This window comes from Dermacentor albipictus, chromosome 2 (assembly GCF_038994185.2).
Source record: "Dermacentor albipictus isolate Rhodes 1998 colony chromosome 2, USDA_Dalb.pri_finalv2, whole genome shotgun sequence".
In the NCBI taxonomy this organism is placed as follows: Eukaryota; Metazoa; Arthropoda; class Arachnida; order Ixodida; family Ixodidae; genus Dermacentor; species Dermacentor albipictus.
The window spans coordinates 58,132,601-58,151,499 of record NC_091822.1 but is presented as its reverse complement, the minus strand read 5'-3'; the positions used below and the strand labels follow the sequence as shown (position 1 = coordinate 58,151,499).

The following is an 18,899-nucleotide window of genomic DNA, read 5'->3' as shown; positions in this document are numbered from 1 at the left end:
CGTTCGTTTCAGGGTGGTAGGAGGTTGTAAATTTATGCTGTATTGAGCAGGCACGCATGATGTCGTCAATGACTTTGGCTAAGAACATACGGCCATGGTCTGTTAGCAATTGACGTGGAGCGCCATGAATGAAGATGATATCATGCAGGAGGAATTCCGCAACATCAGTTGCGCAACTGGTCAGAAGAGCGTGGGTTACGGTGTAGCGGGTCGCGTAGTCCGCCGCGACGGCAACCCACTTGTTTCCTGATGTAGATTCCGGAAATGGGCCAAGAAGGTCTAAGCCGACACGATGGAACGGCTCGGCAGGGATGTCGAGTGGCTGCAGGTACCCAGGGGAAGCTGGGAAAGCTTCTTGCGTCGTTGGCAAAGTTCACAAGCGGTGACGTAACGTCGTACGGAACGGGCAAGGCCCGGCCAGAAAAAACGACGGCGTACATGGCCATAGGTTCGATATACGCGAAGGTGTCCTGCCGTTGGTGCGTCGTGGAGCTCTGCTAGGATGGTTGAGCGGAGGTGTTTAGGTATGACAAGTAGGAACTCAGAGCCGTGCGGATGAAGGTTACGACAGTACTGAGTACCGTCGCGGAGGACGAAGCTGTAGAGTGGCGTCGGCCGAAGAGTGTTCAAAACGGTCGATGAGTGCTCTGATGTAGGCGTCACGACGTTGCTCGTCGGCGAAATGAAGCAGCTGCGACACAGAGAATACACTAGCAGCACTGGTAATATTGGAGGAGTCAGGGTCGTCAACAGGGTAACGCGACAAGCTGTCAGCGTCTTGGTGCAGGCGGCCTGACTTACAGACCACGGAATACGAAAATTATTCTAGTCTCAAAGCCCATCCACCAAGCCGGCCTGTAGGATCCTTTAGGGATGCGAGCCAGCAGCGAGCATGATGTTCAATGACTACGGAAAAAGGGTGACTGTAGAGGTAAGGACGGAACTTAGCAACCACCCAGACTACAGCAAGGCATTCTCGTTCCGTAATGGAATAGTTGCACTCCGATGGTGTGAGGAGGCGGCTCAAAAAACAATAACGGGATCCTGGCCACGCTGACGCTGGGCTAAGACGGCACCTACGCCATGACCGCTGGCATCTGTGCGCAATTCTGTGGGGGCATCAGGGTTCGAAGTGGGCGAGAATGGGTGATGAGGAGAGAAGAGTAAGGAGACGAGAGAAGGTGGCGGCTTCTGCAGTTCCCCACGAAAATTGTACGCCTTTCTTTAAAATATTAGTGAGAGGTCTAGCAAGTGCCGCAAAATCTTGAACAAAACGACGAAAGTACCAGCATAGCCCGACAAAACATTCAATGTCTGCCGCTGTCTTCCGAACCGGAAAGTCTCGGACAGCGCGAGTTTGTCGGGATCAGGCTGTACTCCGGAAGTGTCAACGAGGTGGCCCAGAACAGTGGTTTGGCGGCGGCCGAAACAACATTTCGACGAGTTAAGTTGCAGGTTCGCTTTTCAAAATACATCAAGTATAGCTGTTAGACGCTCAAGGTGAATGTCGAACGTGGGCGAGAAGATGATGACGTCGTCGAGGTAGCAGAGACATGTGGACTATATGAAACCACGGAGCAAGGAGTCCATCATACGCTCAAAGGTGGCAGGGGCGTTGCATAATCCAAACGGAAGTAATTTAAATTGGTATGGGCCATCAGGTGGGATCAACGCGGTTTTTTCTCTGTCCATATCGTCAACAGCAATCTGCCAGTATCCAGAACGAAGATCAATAGAAGAGAAATAGCTGGAACCGTGGAGGTAGTCAAGGGCGTCGTCTATACGTCGGAGCGGGTAGACGTCCTTCTTAGTAATGTTGTTCAGATGGCGGTAGTCTACACAGAAGCGCCACGTGCCATCCTTCTTCTTAACCAACACTACAGGTGACCCCCAGGGACTCGAAGAAGGCTCAATGATGTTTTTGTCTAGCATTTTGTTAGCTTCACATTGAATTAGTCGGCATTCCGATGCAGAAACTCGATACGGGCGTCAGTGAATAGGAGTAGCATCGCCAGTAAGAATCCGATGCTTGACCGCGAGCGTCTGGCCTAAAGGGAGATCGTCGATGTCGAAAATTTCTCTGTAGGACGATAATACTTGGCAAAAGTCTTCGGCCTGCGCAGAAGACAGGTCCGTCGCAACCATTTTCTGTACCTTGGGATCGGCGGCCGAGGCTGGCACGATGGGCCTTCTAAGCTCGCAAGAAGCATCGGTCGATAAAGGTGCCACGTGATGGTCGCCGAGACAATCAACGTTGGCAAGGCAAATACCTTGCGGTAGAATTTGCTTTGCCAGTCCAAAGTTAAAGATAGGCATGAAAGTTCGTTTCGCAGTAATAGTAAGTATACTGTGATGCGCGGTAACGTCATACTGTAGTGGAATGTCGCGCAGAGGAGTGACGAGGTACTCGCCATCAGGGGCTGGTGGGGAAGACAAGAGTTCAAGATAGGCTACTGATTTTGGCAGCAGGCGAATAAAGTCGGTGGGGCGTGGGTGCCACTGAGGTGCGTCAGAAGGTTCTGTGAGAATCGGCAACTCAAGGCAAGGGTACTGGCAGAGCAGTCAATGAGAGCAGTATGCGCGGAGAGAAAATCGAGGCCGAGAATGAGGTCGTGGGGCAATGAGCAATCACGGTGAAGAGGACCGAAGTGTGGCGGCCAGCGATGCTAACACGTATCGTACATATGCCGATGATAGGCACAGTACCGCCATCCGCAACGCGAACGACGCGTGCCGAAGCTGGGGTGAGGAGCTTCTTCAGTCGTCGTCGGAAGGCAGCGCTCATAATAGAAAGATGTTCCCTTGTATCGATGAGTGCCGTGACAGGATAGCCATCAACGTCAACGTCAAGAAGGGTTTGGTTCGTGTGTAACGTGAGCATAAAATTTGATGGCAGGGTGGATAACGCAGCTTCACCTCGAGAAGCTGCAGTGCCTAGTTTTCCGGCCGGATCCGGGAGGCGATAGGCGATGGAGAGAAGCGACGGGGTTGGGGCGAACGAGACCGATGGCGTCGAGGTGAAGGAGAGCGGCTGTAGCCAAGGTTCGGGGCAGGAGCATCAGCGGCAATGGGTTCATGGTGGGTGGCATAGGGAACAGAAGGTCCAAAGGGGCGGGAATGAGCGGTGGTGTATATCCGAGGAGGTGGTGGCCATCGGTTGCGGCAGTGACGAGCGACGTGGCCGATGCGACAGCAGTGGAAGCAGATCGGCCTGTCATCAGGAGTACGCCATTCGGACGGGTTGCGGCGAGATGTGGCAGAAAAGGACTGCCGGGAACGAGGCGGGCTGCTAGAGATCTGGGGATCCGTGGGTGGAGACGATGAGCACACGGAGTTGAGACCCATGCTCTCAAATTCCTGTCTGACGATGACTGAATAAGCACAATCGTGGTTCCTGGTGGATCGGCAGGCGTCGCGTAGCTTTTCGTTGAAACTGTCCCAATTGATTACCTCGTCGTCATGCGTTTGGTGCCATACGCGTGGGGCGCCGCCGAGATAAAAGATGGCATTGGTGAGCATGATCGTTGGATCCCACCTGTTATTAGCACTGGCGTGTTCATAGAGCTTGATCCATTCGTCAATGTCCTCTCCCTCCAGGCCAAAGAACACATCAGGGTCCCGATGTTGGCAACCTTGATGATTGGAGCAGTAGAACAAGCCGAAGCCGTCGCAGAGGCTGTCTCGTCCCCGGGAGGCATGGTAACGAGCTCGATGTACCGACCACTCCTGAGTTCCGTGGTGAGGACGGGAATCGCCGACCTTCACCAGAATGTTACGTGTGGAAAAACACAGATGAAAGAGGCCATATACAGAGTATTTGCACTGGAGCCAGACCACAAGGCTGACACTCGCCCACGTCAAGAGCACAGACCCACTTCGTCTTCGTTCTCGCGGTGGCTCGTCCCTTGAGCATCGCTTGATGATATTGTAACAATATATATATATTAGATCATCGTGTGTAGTGGTCACTTCGGGTGGCCGATCCAGTACAGCAAGTTTTCAGCGTTCGGCTAAGATGCTTTCGTTGCATGCCTCTCGACTCCACGCCAAACCTCAAGGAGCCACTCACTTTGAATCATGAGGTACACAAAGCACAAAAGTACAACTATGAACCCGGTTTAACGGTCCTAACGTGTCCAGAAAGAGGCCGGATGTTGCAGTTGCATCGATGTTGTTGGTTTAAGCATTTCTGGGTGCTCCAACTCCGAATTGAGCAAAATGTGGGAATGAACCATATGTAGTCGGGGTGCCTCGTTTTGTCCACCTGAACAAGATTACTAAAATGCAATTGCGTACCTTTGGCACACTCACAGCGCGTAGCTGGGGCATAATGAACAGCGCGTAACTCTGGGACACTTCGAAATGTGGACCCGAAGATGCCGTAAAAGTGAAATAGAGCGAGAAGTGATACGAGAAACACAGCGAAGGCTAAGGTGGGCACGAATTCCTATGTTTGCACTCTTGAAGGGAGAAGCAACTTACAGCCGAGAGGCCCACAATATGTTCGCTGTGACACACGCACACACGCAGCCATAAAGTGTTCCTTGTTGAATTATCACAAGTGGGCATATAGGCTCCTTCATCTCAAGAAACGTAGCAGCGTATTTGTGACATCACATATCGCAGGAAAACAATGCTATTCTCTCAAAGCAATTCACAGGGAAAGATAGGCGATGGAGTGGGAGGCTCCGCATCAGTTCCGGCGACGTCGTGCTCTTAATTTTCTTAATTGTGGTGTATGACGTGTCAAAAGAAGGACGTGAATATGAGGCTTGCCGTAGTGGGGGACTCCGGAATGGTTTTGATCAGCGGGGCTTGTTTAACGTGTGCCTAATGACCGGCACACAGGCGCTTTTGCGTTTCCCCTCATCGCAATGCGGCTGCCGTTGTCGGGATTTGAACCCGCACACTCGGGTTTACTAGCACAACACCAAAGCCACTACGCCACTGTGGTGGATACTTCGTGTTTTTCGAACGTCCCGTAAACCACGCCTGATTATTCAGAGTCGCGTGCTCCTCTCCGTACTGTTATTGTCTTATCGACACAGATTATGAGACTAGTATGGTCATCTACATCCCGTCCACAGCGCAAAAGCTATAGATTCACCCATATGCGATACGCCTCCTTTACAATGCATATACTAACAAATTTTAACGCGCTAGCGTTAAAGAGCCCGTGTCGCAGAAAATCCGGTCTCAGCATCCACGCCCCGCGTCCGGTATCTCGGCAAAATGAGTTTCGGACAACAACACATACCTATATCTTCCATGTGAGACAAAGCATTGACTGAACTAATTGAATTTCTCAAGCTGGAATACGGGGAAAAACCGTAGAGTACCACTTGCACAAACCCTACAGACATGACACCTCTCGGACTGTATTTTAAATATACGAGAAAACGTAATTCGGTTACGCGAGAACTCAAACAAAGCCCTTATCTAGTATTTCTACAATTCATAGACCGGAGATGGCGTCCGCCATTTGTGCACGCCGGCGCGTAACTATCTCGCAGTCCGGGAAGCGGCGCGCCCGCTTTCTTGAAACACTTCCAGATGGCGCTTGGCTCTGCCGCATCGTTCCATCAGAAAAAGCGCCGTCATGCATAGCGTTTGCGGCGAATGTTTCTCTGTAAGCATAATGGTTACATACGCTGCAGTTGCAGGGAAGCGTGCGAAGTACTTATGGATCTTTGAATGCTATCGCGTTTCACTCTTAAAGGCGAAGCTTAAGCGTCCACGAAATTTTTTTTTCCATGCATTTGCTCACCCCATCGTTTTGCCTAATTTGCATGTTTTGCGCATCAACTCATTATACCTCGTATGGCGTGTTTTGCACTGCGCACGTGGCATCAGCGGCGCGTAGCCGAAAAGCACACACTCTTGATACTTGGGAGTTGATGGTGTTTCCAAACAAGAAAAAAGCGCCATTGTGGCGCTCGGTATTGGCCTTATATCTACGTGTCTTCTAATGAAGTACGCGGAGGAGGAAGCGGAGGAGAGAGAGAGTGTCCGTGAGTCAGTGTAACAAAGGCTGATAAAACTGCTTCCTCACCTTTGAGCTTACCGAGGACTTCGCTGCCCTGTAGCCTGCGCCTCAGTACAAGAATCTTATGGCATTTCAGCCCATGGAAATCCGCATCCTGTGGCCGATAACAAAACGAGAAACCTGTACCGCAGAAGCAGAACTTACGGTGCACTGATCGCGGTACAACAGGCGGAGAAGCTATGCAAGAGCGAACAGCCAGCAGGCGAATTAGGAACTATTATTAGGAATTATGAATTATTATTAGGAATTAGGTATAATTAAGAATTAGGAACGGTTTTCTCAGCGTTAATAATATGACTAATACTTCATTCGTACTCAGAGATGGTGTGGTCAGGCATAAAGGGTCGCAGAAGGCAGAACTGCCCATACCGAAGTGGCTTGCTCGCCCGAGGTCACTTGCAGGCGTTGCGGCAGCAGCGCTAGATGGCGCTGATTGCTATCAGGGAAGCGCGAAAGAAGGGTCCCGCTGCGGCACACGCCTCATAGACAATTAGTTTCGACGGCGGCCATGCGCTGTGCGACCTTATTAATCCAATGCGAACGTATTATCGTTGACAGCCATCGGGAGATGAGTTTTGCCGCATCATTTTCGAATTGTTCGCTTCATAATTTGCCCACGCAATCAAACAGATTACTCGGTCGAAATGTTTAAGCACAGAGGACGACCAAAGCCTGGTTTGATAGCACGGTTGTCCACGCGCTGCACGAGCGACAAAATCTTTGCTGCTCGGCAAGCAGAACCACAGCGCCGCGCCAACACATAACGTGGGTTGCACAACATCGGTAATGCACCCCGCATGCCTTCGAAATACAGACTGCTGTGTATTTTCTTTCGAGTGGAGCTATGTCAATGCTCTGCGCACACCGATTGTTTTGTCTCCCGCATGGCGTATACTCGCTATCAGTAACGTTGCAGTCCCACAGAGGGGGCAAGCCAATAGAGGCAGGTGACCACTGATGTATTAAGAATGTGTTTTATGTACCACAAGAATAGCAGGATTTCGCGTTGTCGTTGTGTTAGTTATTTACTACTGTAGGACGCTTGTGTGCGTGGTACTTGTTGTTCAACAGGCAGCGCGAAGTACGGCTAAATGCATGGCATTTGCTCTGCAACAATTGCTTGTGAGGAACAATAACGTAAACGTGTAAACATGTACTCTTGCAGGTGTTGATGGTGCTCCAGAATTGCATAACCGCACCGTTCGTAAGCCTTTCAATGCTAGGTCTGGTGTTTCCCTGTGTTGACACCAAGGTGCGTAATGAAGTTCGGTTCACGATGGTTTGAGTTTATGTGATGTCGAAATCCACACTTTTTTGTCGAGTGACAATATATATATATATATATATATATATATATATATATATATATATATATATATATTTAACTGAATCGGCCTTTATAGCTATATGTGATCTTACGAACGTGCGTGCTTTGTGGTATTTTATTGGCACATGTCCCATGTGACTCCGCTATGTGGCATTGTGGCCTTTCGGGTTGTACTTGTTAAGTTAAAATACGGCTCGAAAATCCAATGTTTTCTCGTCGTATTCCATGGCACATAAGCTTTTGACGCCGCCTGTTGCTCTTGATGGCTTAGCGTTCAAGAAAACCTTTTGATGTGGCGTTGCAGTGGAATGAATGGTCATTGCTCAAAACATTGGACTTAGAAATGCAGGAGCTCTCAGGAAGTTTTGAAGCGAACAAGGTCATAGCATGGTGTAAGGTAAAATATATTGTAAGAAATAAAAAAGACCGACAATTTCAGAAGTAACATACTGCGCGATTAGCAACGAGGTAATCCGAAACAAAAACATGAGTGAGCGCTAGTAGTAGTGTGCTAGAAAGTCCTGTGATGGACGCCGAATTGAGACGCGAATTCTAGTGCGGGACAGACGAATGTTAGATATAAAAAGGTTTTATATCAGGAGATGCAGCACTGTGGTTTCGCTGTAGTTGACATGGCGTTCGAGAACCATTGAAGTTTTGGTGTCAGTTGTTAATGTTAGCGACGATGTCATGGGAACACAAGGTATTTGCACGATGATGTGGCTTCAGTTTCGACAGTACATATCTTGTAGGGGCTTGCAGTGGTGGTGTGCTGGATAGCAAATGTCATTGATTTGCATTTGGTGAGATTGACAGGCAAGTGTCATACGTCACACCAATCGGCAATAGTGTTCAGGTTATGTTGCTGTTGCGACGCGTTTTTGGTTGAACTAATTCGGCTATAAATGACGCGATCGTCTGCGAAGAGTCCCAGTTTCATGCTCATGTTAGCCGACAGATCAATGATATATATATATATATATATATATATATATATATATATATATATATATATATATATATATATATATATATATATATATATATATATATTAGGGGTGTGCGAATATTCGAAATTTCGAATACGAATCGAATATTTTCCTTATTCGAAGAGTATTCGATTCGAGAAATGCATATTCGGAAATTCCCGAAAATTCGAAGAGAGCCGAATAACGGTAGAAACGGCGAATATTCTGACAGACGGAATAATTGAGCAAGTAACGAATTATATGCTTGCTCCGCATTCTCCTCAGAACATGTTTATTCACTGAGAACTTCGCATGACCGGCTCATTATTTGTACGCTCTGTTTCAGTCTATCTGCATGACGCCCGTGAGACACGATCAGTTTCAGTTTCTTTTTACCAAGCTTTATTCTATGGCTCTTTCATAACCATATATGATGTCCTTTAGGGCTCTGTAACTATATGCGATAAAATATGCATCCCAAAAGTGTTACCTGAACAATCTTTAGATGTTTGGAAATTAAAAAGAAAAAGAAACATGTCCGAGGAGAACGTTGCATCGCCATCGACGACTCCCGCCTTGTGTTCCCGCTTTCCTCGAGTAATAGCCGGCTCTTTGCACCTAATGCGCTGCTTCTCCGTGAGACAAACGCAAAACACGCTAAGCCACTGCGCTATTTGCAACTATCTCAGTGCTTATACAGCCCTCGATCGAGCGTGTTCTCCAAGAATGGCATCATCTGCAGATGACGAGCCACCGATCAAGCAAGAAAAGAAAGCCGGAAGAAGTCTCCTTTGGCGGCACAGCACAAAGCTCTCGCCATCGACAGCTCGGTGCAAGTCGTGCGATCATGCTCTTAAAATGCCAACGGGAACAACCACTACTATTCAAAATCACATGAAACAGCACCCCGTGTTGATGGAAGAGCACAAAAAAGAGGCCGCCACGAACGCTCCGTTGAAGACTCAACCGGCACTAGATGATATACTTCAGCAGAGACAGCAGTCATTGTCTCAGAAGAAAGAAACGCACTTCACCAGAATGTGGCAGCCGTTCATTTCTTCACAATTTCTGCCATATCAGTTCAAAGCACTGGTTGAAGCAGCTGTACAGTCGTGCTACAGTCGGCCATCTCGAACAAAATTGTCGCGTGTGCTCGTCCCGCGCATGTACAGCGACACAAGAGCAAAGGTACGACACGAGCTGCGAAAAGCACTTGAACACGGAACAAACACTCTCACTATTACGAGCGACGTCTGGACGTAGCGTGCCAACGAGAGTTTTGTAAGCCTCGCGTGTCATTTTTCTGCGGTGAAGTTCGACATGAAAAAGTCCTCTTTGAACATGCGACATATGCGGGAGAGTCACACGGCTGTGAACATAGCTGCGTCATTGGAGCAGCTATGCACTGACTCTGAGGTACCAATCGACTGCGTGAAGTACATCGTGACGAACAGCGGCCGCAACATCCGAGCCGCTGCCAGGAGACTGCCTTGGCTCCAGCGAGCCTGCTTTGCGCACACTCTGCCCTGATCAGTGATCAGCAATGAAATGTCGTGTACTCCGGCAATCAATAGACTCTGCAAGAAGGCGAAAACGATTGTAGGACACTACAAGCATAGCCCTAGTGCACAGAAAAGACTGAACGATCTGCAGACGCAGCTGAACAAAGACGTGCTCCATGTTGTGCAGGATGTTGACACAAGATGGAGTAGTCAGTACCTCATGCTCTCAAGGCTCCTTGAACTCTGAGAGTCCTAGCCGACTTGAGCTCACCCTTTCGGACACGAGCGTAGATACCTTTAACTCTGCAAAGTGAAGAGATGCAGGGGAGTTTTTGGAGGCATTGAAGACCTTATTTGACGCAACTGTGATTTTAGGTGCTGGAAAGTACCCCTCACTGTCATGTCAAAATCCAATTATTTTTGAAATGCTGCATTGCCTCGAAGATTGCAAAGGCAACTCAGCGTTTGCTAACAATCTTGCAAAATGTATCAAGACTCGTTTTGGTGAGTGCGAATTTGACGAAGTGGTCAACCTGGCCATGTTTCTTGCTCCACGCTTTAAGGACACAGTTCATCAGGCGTCTGGTCAGATGATCTGACTGAAAAACATTATAACAAAGGAGCTCCACGCAGCTGGCGTAGAACCCAGTGAGGACACTGCCATGCCAGCGTCGAGTTCGTGTCCGCTGGTGGTATCCACTGTATGAAAAGCTTTTGATGGTCTAGTGATGAACAAGGAGAACGCACGTTTGACATCTGCCTCTGAGAGGGAAGTTACAGACTATACAGAAAAGCTTCTCCTCGAAAGGGGCAAGGATCTCTGTGAGTGGTGGCAGTCCATTGGCCGCTGCATGTACCCGCTTTTAAGTACACTCACCCAGAAGTACTTCGACATCGCTGCTACCTCAGTTCTAAGTGAAAGTCTTATCTAGCGCTTGAAATGTTGTCACAGTGCATACAGAGCGTTTACTTTCTGAGCATGTAGAGCAGTTAATTTTCCTTCATGATAACCACTAACAAGTGCATTACTTGACTGAGAGCATTACCTGTCATTACCTGAGCGCACTATCTGTAATGAGTGCCTTTTTAACCTGCAACAGCCTTGTAAAATGCAATATTATTTTTAACAAGGATTATAAAGCTATTGTCACCACGTTTTGCAACTTTTTTAATTCTAGATACATATTCGATATTCGATTCGATATTCGAAGACTGTTTTTTGCCTTATTCGTATTCGAAAATTTCAATATTCGCACACCCCTAATATATATATATATATATATATATATATATATATATATATATATATATATATATATCTGTGTATGTGTGTACAGTGCTGATAGTTCATCTGCGTGGGGAACACATGATGTTAGAGGAGGTAGCACAACACAATGATTATTACCTCAGGTGAATTGCTTTCGCCCCTTCATAATGTGTCCGAACCATAAAATTAGATTCCGAGGTAAGCCGTGGTGAGAGAGTTGATAAAGTAGTACGCCATGTATGACGTGGTCAAACGCCCCTGAGAAGTCTTAAATATTGCTTCTACTCGAAGGTGAAAATGCATGTAGTACAGGAGATCATCAGTAAATTAGGCGAGCTCACCTCCACATGGTAAAAAAGTTTCTAAATCCGCTTTTGTGTGGGTAGAAGTTCGTTGATTCAACGTTGATCTCTAGACTACATGCTATAGTGTATTCCATTAGCTTTGATGGCATGCTCAATGGAAAAATCAGGCGATAGTTAGAAACGTAGGCAGTCTCCTACTTCAAAAAGGGGAATGATTCCTGCTTTTTTCCACTTCTTGGTTTACTGCTTATTAGACTATTAAACACCATATCTGAGATGATGCTGAAATAATGTTCTTCAGGAGCTTACTGTTAATGTGATCGCATCCTGCAGACAAAGAGAGCTTTAGACTGTTAATTAGCTTATGAGTACCTTTCTCAATGAAGATGACTTGAAGATTTTTTTTCACTAGGTAGTGGAGAGTGGATTCATTAGAGCAGGCTGGAACAGTAAAAAACGTTGATGAAAAGAAATTGTAGCAAGCTTTCACACAGTGTTCACTTTTTACTTTGTTACCATCGGCGTTCGTGAGTTCAATAGTGTTAGTTCCTGATTTAGCGGAGAGTTTGCTGCTGAATTTTTTAGGGTTGGTTTGAGTCTTGAGAGAAGATCGGACGAAAGAAACTTGTCTTTGGCATCCCTTATTTTCTTAAGGTATACTTTCACACTCATCCAGGTGCTAGGAAAACCAGGGTTTCTAAGCATCATGCCTCATTATCTTCGCCGGAATGTTCTTGTTTTATAGATTCAGTACTAAATTCTTGTGTAATTCTCAGTTAATATTCACAAGGTGCCTCGGATACCGCTTCCCGAACTGCTCGAGAAAAACTGCATGCTCATTGTTAATAGCCTCGTAATTTCCCCTTTTGTAGTCAACCTTTAGTTTGCTTTCATGTGAACGCTTCTTTATCGGGAGTAAGAAGGTTACGTGCAACATATTATGGTCACTGAAGCCCGGTAACCTGTTAATTTCTGTGTTGGCTTCAGGTGCGGATGTTAGAATAAGGTCAGGGGTAATGCGCCTTTTTTGTTGCGAGTTGCGCGGTGATGGAAGTTAAAGTTCTCCACCAAGTAGTGGAATTTCCTTGCCTCATCTGACGGTGAACTCTTCTTTACCGGAAGCAAGAATAAGTTTTTTATTGGATGACCAATTCTTCCAAAAACCTGAAATGGTCAGCTGTCAATCTGTCGTTTAATGTAAGTTAGTCTGTTGAAAAGGTTATCTCGAAGAGGTGGTTCTCTATCAGGTAGCAAATACCAAAAACTAGTTTCTCTATGTTATCATCCTCACAAATGAGCGAAGATGGCAAGGCATTTTCAATGGCGATGAGCACCCCTTCTCCTTTCCCACCACTACTGTCATGGACATACGGCGTGAATTTGAGATCAGCGGAAATTTCCTCCCTATCAGCGATGCCTACCTAGATTGAGGCAAATTTCACTCATAAGATGGCGTTGGTACAAGTAAAACTGGTAGCAGAATTTGCATTGGGTCTGTCCGCGCCGGCTGCTTTTTAGTCAAGTATATCTAGGCTGTTGTCACTAATATGATCGGAGTCCCCATCGCGCCATGTGCACAGGCATTGCAGTAGAAGCTGCACGTGGATACCTTATCTACTTTTTTTAAAGGCAGTATACATATGTATGCACACAAATTCTCCCTATAATAAAGTGGTGACGAACACTCACATGAAGATTGAGTGAAGACTTTCGGATGGTCAGCACGAATGCATTGGTGATATCGATGCCTATTTTGGAATTGTGGCGACATAAAAGTTAAGAGAATTTATGACCACGGTCTCTAATAAAAAGATGCAAATATATGGTAAATAATGTTAGGCCCTGCATACACTTCAAGTGCTTTGGGCACCTATGCATTCGTTTTATTGTGTGTGTCCACTTTGCACAGTGTGAACACAGTTTTTATCTCACTACAAGCAAATGGACGCGCTGCTAGGCCATAATAAACCTTCCCTAATAAAATACTACGTGAATTTATGCTCTTTCAAAGTACTGTTTGGTGTTCTTTGAAAAGGAAAGTGATCCTGCACTTAAGCCTACTACTGTAAGCCCCACTCGTGAAGGCAAGAAAGAGCCAGTGGCAATATCGACAAATAGAGCGTAACACCAGGAAATTATCATATCTTACAGGCCTTATATTAACGAGAAGAAAGAGGGTTTACCAAGGGTCCTGATGTTTATTACACATAATCATAAGAACGCAACAAACACTGACACCAAATGCAACATAGAGGAAATAAGATGTGCTTAATAACTGAAATAAAGAAATGATAAAATAATGGGAATGATCATCACCTGTGGCAAGTTGTTTTTTATCCATTTTCATTTCCATTAATTTATCGTTTCTTTATTTAAATTATTAAGCACGAGTAGTTTGCCATATGTTGCCCTTGATGTCAGTGTTTGTTGGCTTCTTATGATGCGGCCTTACATGAGTATCATTGTTCAGCAGCCTTTGGTGATGCAGAACTTAATCAGGGAAAAACATTAGCGCGTAGGTTCTTTTCGAAGTGAAGAGCGCGTTTTAGATACTGTTTTATTTATTTCTGTACTTAGGCGGCTGTAATAGCTGCTACCATCGGATGCATTTGGCAAGGGGGATACACCGTACTCAACATGATGTATGGTGCCAGCCCTCCAAGAATGGCGGCTTCGTTGGATGGTTGTGATGCAGAGGAGTTTGCCGTCTCGCTGACGCGCAGCAACGCATCTACGCCATACGGCCAAGCGTGAGTGGTTTTTGTTTTAGTAATGAGTGAAACCTAAGGAGGTAAGTATGGTCATCAGTTTTGCTTGAAATGCCACCGGAACCGCTGAGTACAAAATGCAGGCACAACGACTCGCCTATCCTTCATTGCATTTAGCGTATCCAACTAGTGCCCCCGCGATAGCACGCGCCCAGTATTCCACCGTGCTCTCTGCCTCAGCTCGCTTCCTCACTTCTTCATGCCTTTACAAAGTGCTCTCCTCGTTTCGTTCTTCGCTATACATACGCGCGCCAAATGTGCTCGTTGTGTCGCCGTGATGTTGAGAAACTAACGTTTCGGGGACCCTTTCAACTATGAAAACATGAAGTGGCCCGATGGTGCGTTTTGCTGTTGCTGCCACTTGAAGTAGTATAGCATTGCCGCGCGTTTTTCGGTTGCGGCTACAACCGGTAAAGATATGATCACGTGATTTCCAAGAATGAAAAATTATTAGGCTGATGAAGATGCCTATCGCAACTACTAGCAAAGAAAAGGGCGAGCGCAGCATGGTGTTTGAGTGGAGCAATACTGCTATATTTGCTTCTGAAGGTGGGCTTACAGGCAATGTGCTAATGTAAGGTTAAAACAGTGCGAAAAGCTTTGTTCGTAGGCGTCATTCTACTGCTATAGTAATGACCGTCCCTTCAATAAAATGACAGCTGTTTAACAAACGTGTGCTGATGATCCTGAAGACCTGTGTTGTGCCCTTACTAATTCTAGGGCACTGGTGTCACTAGTAGCCGGAATGGGGATGTTAGCCTAGTGACTCTCATGTTGGCCTGAAGCGTGCAATAAATTTAGTTCATGAACCAGAACAAGATGCGAAAACACGCTGAAGTATGCAAAGCTATGCAAGATATTTTTTTCTGAGCGATGCCCTGAATGCTGACAAGCCTGACACAGCAGACAGCTTCTCGTTTCAGGTCTTCATTTAAGGATATAACTTCCCTGAAGGCGTACTAATATACCAAAACGCATTGTTCAACCACAGCTACTATGACACTGGCATTTAGGGTAGAACGTTTTACGCATTTAAAAGCAGGGAAATATTCCGCGAACCTCGGCATGCCGCAAGCGGCCCTCCACAACGCCTACAGCTAAACTCTTTGCCAATGATCCAGCGCTCGCCCACGGCAACACCTTGGCAGGTCGTGATGCATCGCTAAGCCACGTGCCTCCTGGCGACATAGAAATCGAAGCTCGAACTGTAAGGTTTCCCGTGCACCACGTTGGCTACGTCGGTCTTCGAGCGTCTGTCTTGGAGTCGACAAATAGGTATAGAAACGCTATGAAGTGTTCCTTGTCGGAAAACGTGAAGGTGCATTTTGATCGTCTGAATACGCAAGCTTCCAGGAACAAACAAGAGCCGCAAAGTCAGAATTTTTATGCGTTCCATGTCTGTCTTTGAGAGCTTTAGAGTAGTGCTGAGGCTTCGGCTAGTTTGTACATATTCATAATGCATGCAATGCTGCAAAATTACCTTGCACTAAGCAGCCACTTTTGAGTCACCATATAGCATGCTTTCTTCCGCAAGTATCGAGGCCCATTCGTGAGGTAAAAACCGAGATAATGCTGACACTTTGCTGCCGAGGTTAAATGACAGGTAGTGAAAGTACGACACAACAACCCTTCCCGCGAAAGACAAACACATTAACGGCAGCCACCTGCTTGGCCTGTTGCGGGCAGAATAGGTGCTTCTATGTCGATCGATAACACGCTTTCCGTTGCCTAGGGATATCAGATGGCTGCCTGGGCGCTAATAACTTTCCGTTGAAAAGAAAACCTGCGGAGGCGAAGCGAGTGCAGGTAACAACGCCTCCGAATATAGTTGCAAAGTCTTATCCGCGTTACTTTAAATTGGGGAAAAACATAAACATCTGATTTACTAGGGTGCGTACAGTAGAATAGCACCTGAGATACACCAGTCAGTGTTAAACGGGACTCTTGCTTTCGGCGCGTTGCAAATACGGAACTGTCGCATAAGGGAGCAACGCTGATACAGTGTCTTTTCCAATAAACCGTAATTGCTGTCTAACACTGCGGCGCTATTACAAGTAGTAACACAAGTACACAAGATCCGCGTCTGTACGTTTCACTTCATTGTTACAGAAATATGTCCGTTAGTAGGGTTCAAAACGGAAAAGTTTAACGAACCCCCGATTTCACCTTGGTGGCTATAGAAGTACTATAGAACTATAGAACTACTCTATAGGTTTTTTTTTTTATGCGTGTAGAAGGTTGCTATAAATGCCTCGCCATAGGACAGCAGAATAGGTCGAAGCATGTTCCTGCACACTCCAACGTACACCTCGGTTTCTACGTAAAAGAAACATCTGACGCCAAGTATCCTTCCTTGCTATTAAGCCTACAAATACTCTGTACGAGCCTCACGCCAAAGAACTTCACCTATCCGGCATTGATTGCTCATACATTTAATGCCCCGTTCGCATTCTCAGGGTACATCACATATTCTTGCAGGGGCTATGTATGTATGTAGGAATATATGTATTATTGTATCTAACTGTTTTCACGCCTATATCACCATGAGCAGTCCGTTGTCGAATAGATAGCTCATCGGGATCATGTGCATGTAACAAGGTACTCAATTGAGCATTGGGCGTACTTGGTGCAAGCGTGCCGCTCTTCAACGAACCTCTTTCGCGCCGATATGGGCCACTATAGATGTGGGCCTGGGTTGGTACCACTGTTCGTAGAAGCTCTTTGACGCCGATTTGAAGCGCTGTGTATGTGCCACTCGGTCTGTGCTAGTGGTCGATGAACCTCTTTGATGTCAAGTTGGGTCCCTAGGTATGAGCCAGTAGCTGTGACACCTATTGCAAACTTGACTGCCGCGCGTACATCGACAAAATTACCTAAAGAATGGCGATGACAAGCGCTATCATGGTCGTTCTTTCAATCTTTTTGTCGATCTACGCGATGTAGTCGAGTTTGCAATGGAATACCAACCAGCCCGTACCTGAACCCTGTTCGACGCCTACTTTGGTGCAATGATGTAAAAGCTCCATCAAATTTCGCCGAAGCTAATAGGAGTTAAAATCACTTCACAAGGGTTCCTCAAGTACAGCAACCCGACGCATTAGCAGGCTGTACCACAATTGCGCTAGGTACGTGCCACTTTTCAAATAATGCCATTTACGCCGATGCTTTAGCGAGCTTCGCCATCAATGCATTAGGTGTATGCCCTGTTTTAATGAACGTCTAAAGAACTTGAGCCAGAGAGTATGTTTCACAAAGTGTCTTGCAAGCGAGGGAAGGATTCTCTATGTTGGCAGTGCCGGCGTGTCACGCTTCTCGTCTTGGAGGCCACGCACGCTCTTCTCGACAGTGCCACTGTGTGGAGAAGCGTGTCCAGAAAGAAGGAAGAGACAGGAGCCCGGCTGGCGAATTGCGCGTTTCTTAGCTTTTACACCCCCCGGCGCGCCATGCATTTCGGAGGCCACGTGCAGGATTCGCGGTGGTTGCGCTAGATGGCGCCGAGTGTTCAAGGAGAAGGCGAAAGAGGAATCCCACTACATTACACGTTTCATAGATAACTCGTTTCGACGGTGGCTGTATGTTATGTCACTACATTATGATTCAATGCTGAACCAAATTCCTTCGACTGTCATCGTGAGATGAGCTCTGCCACAACTTTTATACAACGCACAAATGCAGTATAACTGTTACCCTTGAATGCGTTACGATTTTTAAGGTACATCACGCACTTTCCGAGCGCAAAGTGTTTATATTTGTTTCTATATGTGTTTATACCAATGCATCAATGCCGTCTTTATGTACCACAATATCAACTTCACCAACTGAGTATGTAGGAATGCGTATGCGGGTGGATGCTTTTTAAAATTTCCGGAACTTCAAAAATCTTCTCCTTTGGCTGGATTATTCGAACATGAACATTTCCAGCATGAGAAATAAAGGAACAAGTTCAACTAATTAAAAAATGTTCACTAAGTCACTTCTTACTTAGTTACTTTCCCTATCAATGTTCCAATTTACGTAGTGCAGACGCGTAGTTTGCTAGACTTATCCACTTTAAATGAATCCCTAGGATGAAATCAGTCTACAGATATTGTTTCCCAAAGTGTGGGGCAAAATATATGTGCGTTCAAGTTACTTTTGTGCCGGAATGCAAAAAAGAGCTATGTGTTAAAAGTGCCCTGAACTACTTTTTATAGATGTGGAGGAATGCATTTGAAATGAAAATAGGCTATTTCAGAAATACTTTGCCGCAAAAAGTACTTCAGTGCGTTTAGCAAAAGCAGAGTTACTGGCAATCAAACACGGCGTCGGCTGTGATCCTGTTCCTACAATGTGTTGCACTGTATAGGCTGCGTTGCCGTGGGGCGTACCCACAACGCTCCATCTTCTAAATGTTACCCTGACGCGCAGTTCAAATTTCATTTTATTGCGAAAGCAATACTGCTCGCCATTTCGGGCCATCGGTGGTCGTACCGCCTCCTTACCCAGCTGCGCGTCACGTGACCATGTGACGTCACGCCAGACCGAGAGACGGGGCCCCAGCTCGCGGCATCAATGGTGGATGCGAAGCCTTGCGCGCCACTGCGGCGGCGCTACCGAGAGAGGCCGCTCGCTTGTGTGACATCAAGCTAAAAGGATAAATGGGGCTACAGCTCGGCTCCTCGCAGTGGTCGGCGCGCTGCCTTGCGCTATGTCGGATGATGTATAGCCATAAGTTTA

The 18,899-nt window shown here is 46.5% G+C and overlaps 1 protein-coding gene across 3 annotated transcripts in view; it reads left to right on the top strand.

The window, feature by feature from the left end:
* Window positions 1-18,899, top strand: part of LOC135901889 (putative sodium-dependent multivitamin transporter) — a 92,568-nt gene that overhangs the window by 48,566 nt on the left and 25,103 nt on the right. For all 3 annotated transcript variants that reach the window (XM_065431718.2, XM_065431717.2, XM_065431716.2), the window contains exons 7-8: window positions 7,212-7,298; window positions 13,993-14,165. In XM_065431718.2, the coding sequence (XP_065287790.1) occupies window positions 7,212-7,298; window positions 13,993-14,165 (260 nt within the window). The remainder of the gene's footprint in view (window positions 1-7,211; window positions 7,299-13,992; window positions 14,166-18,899) is intronic.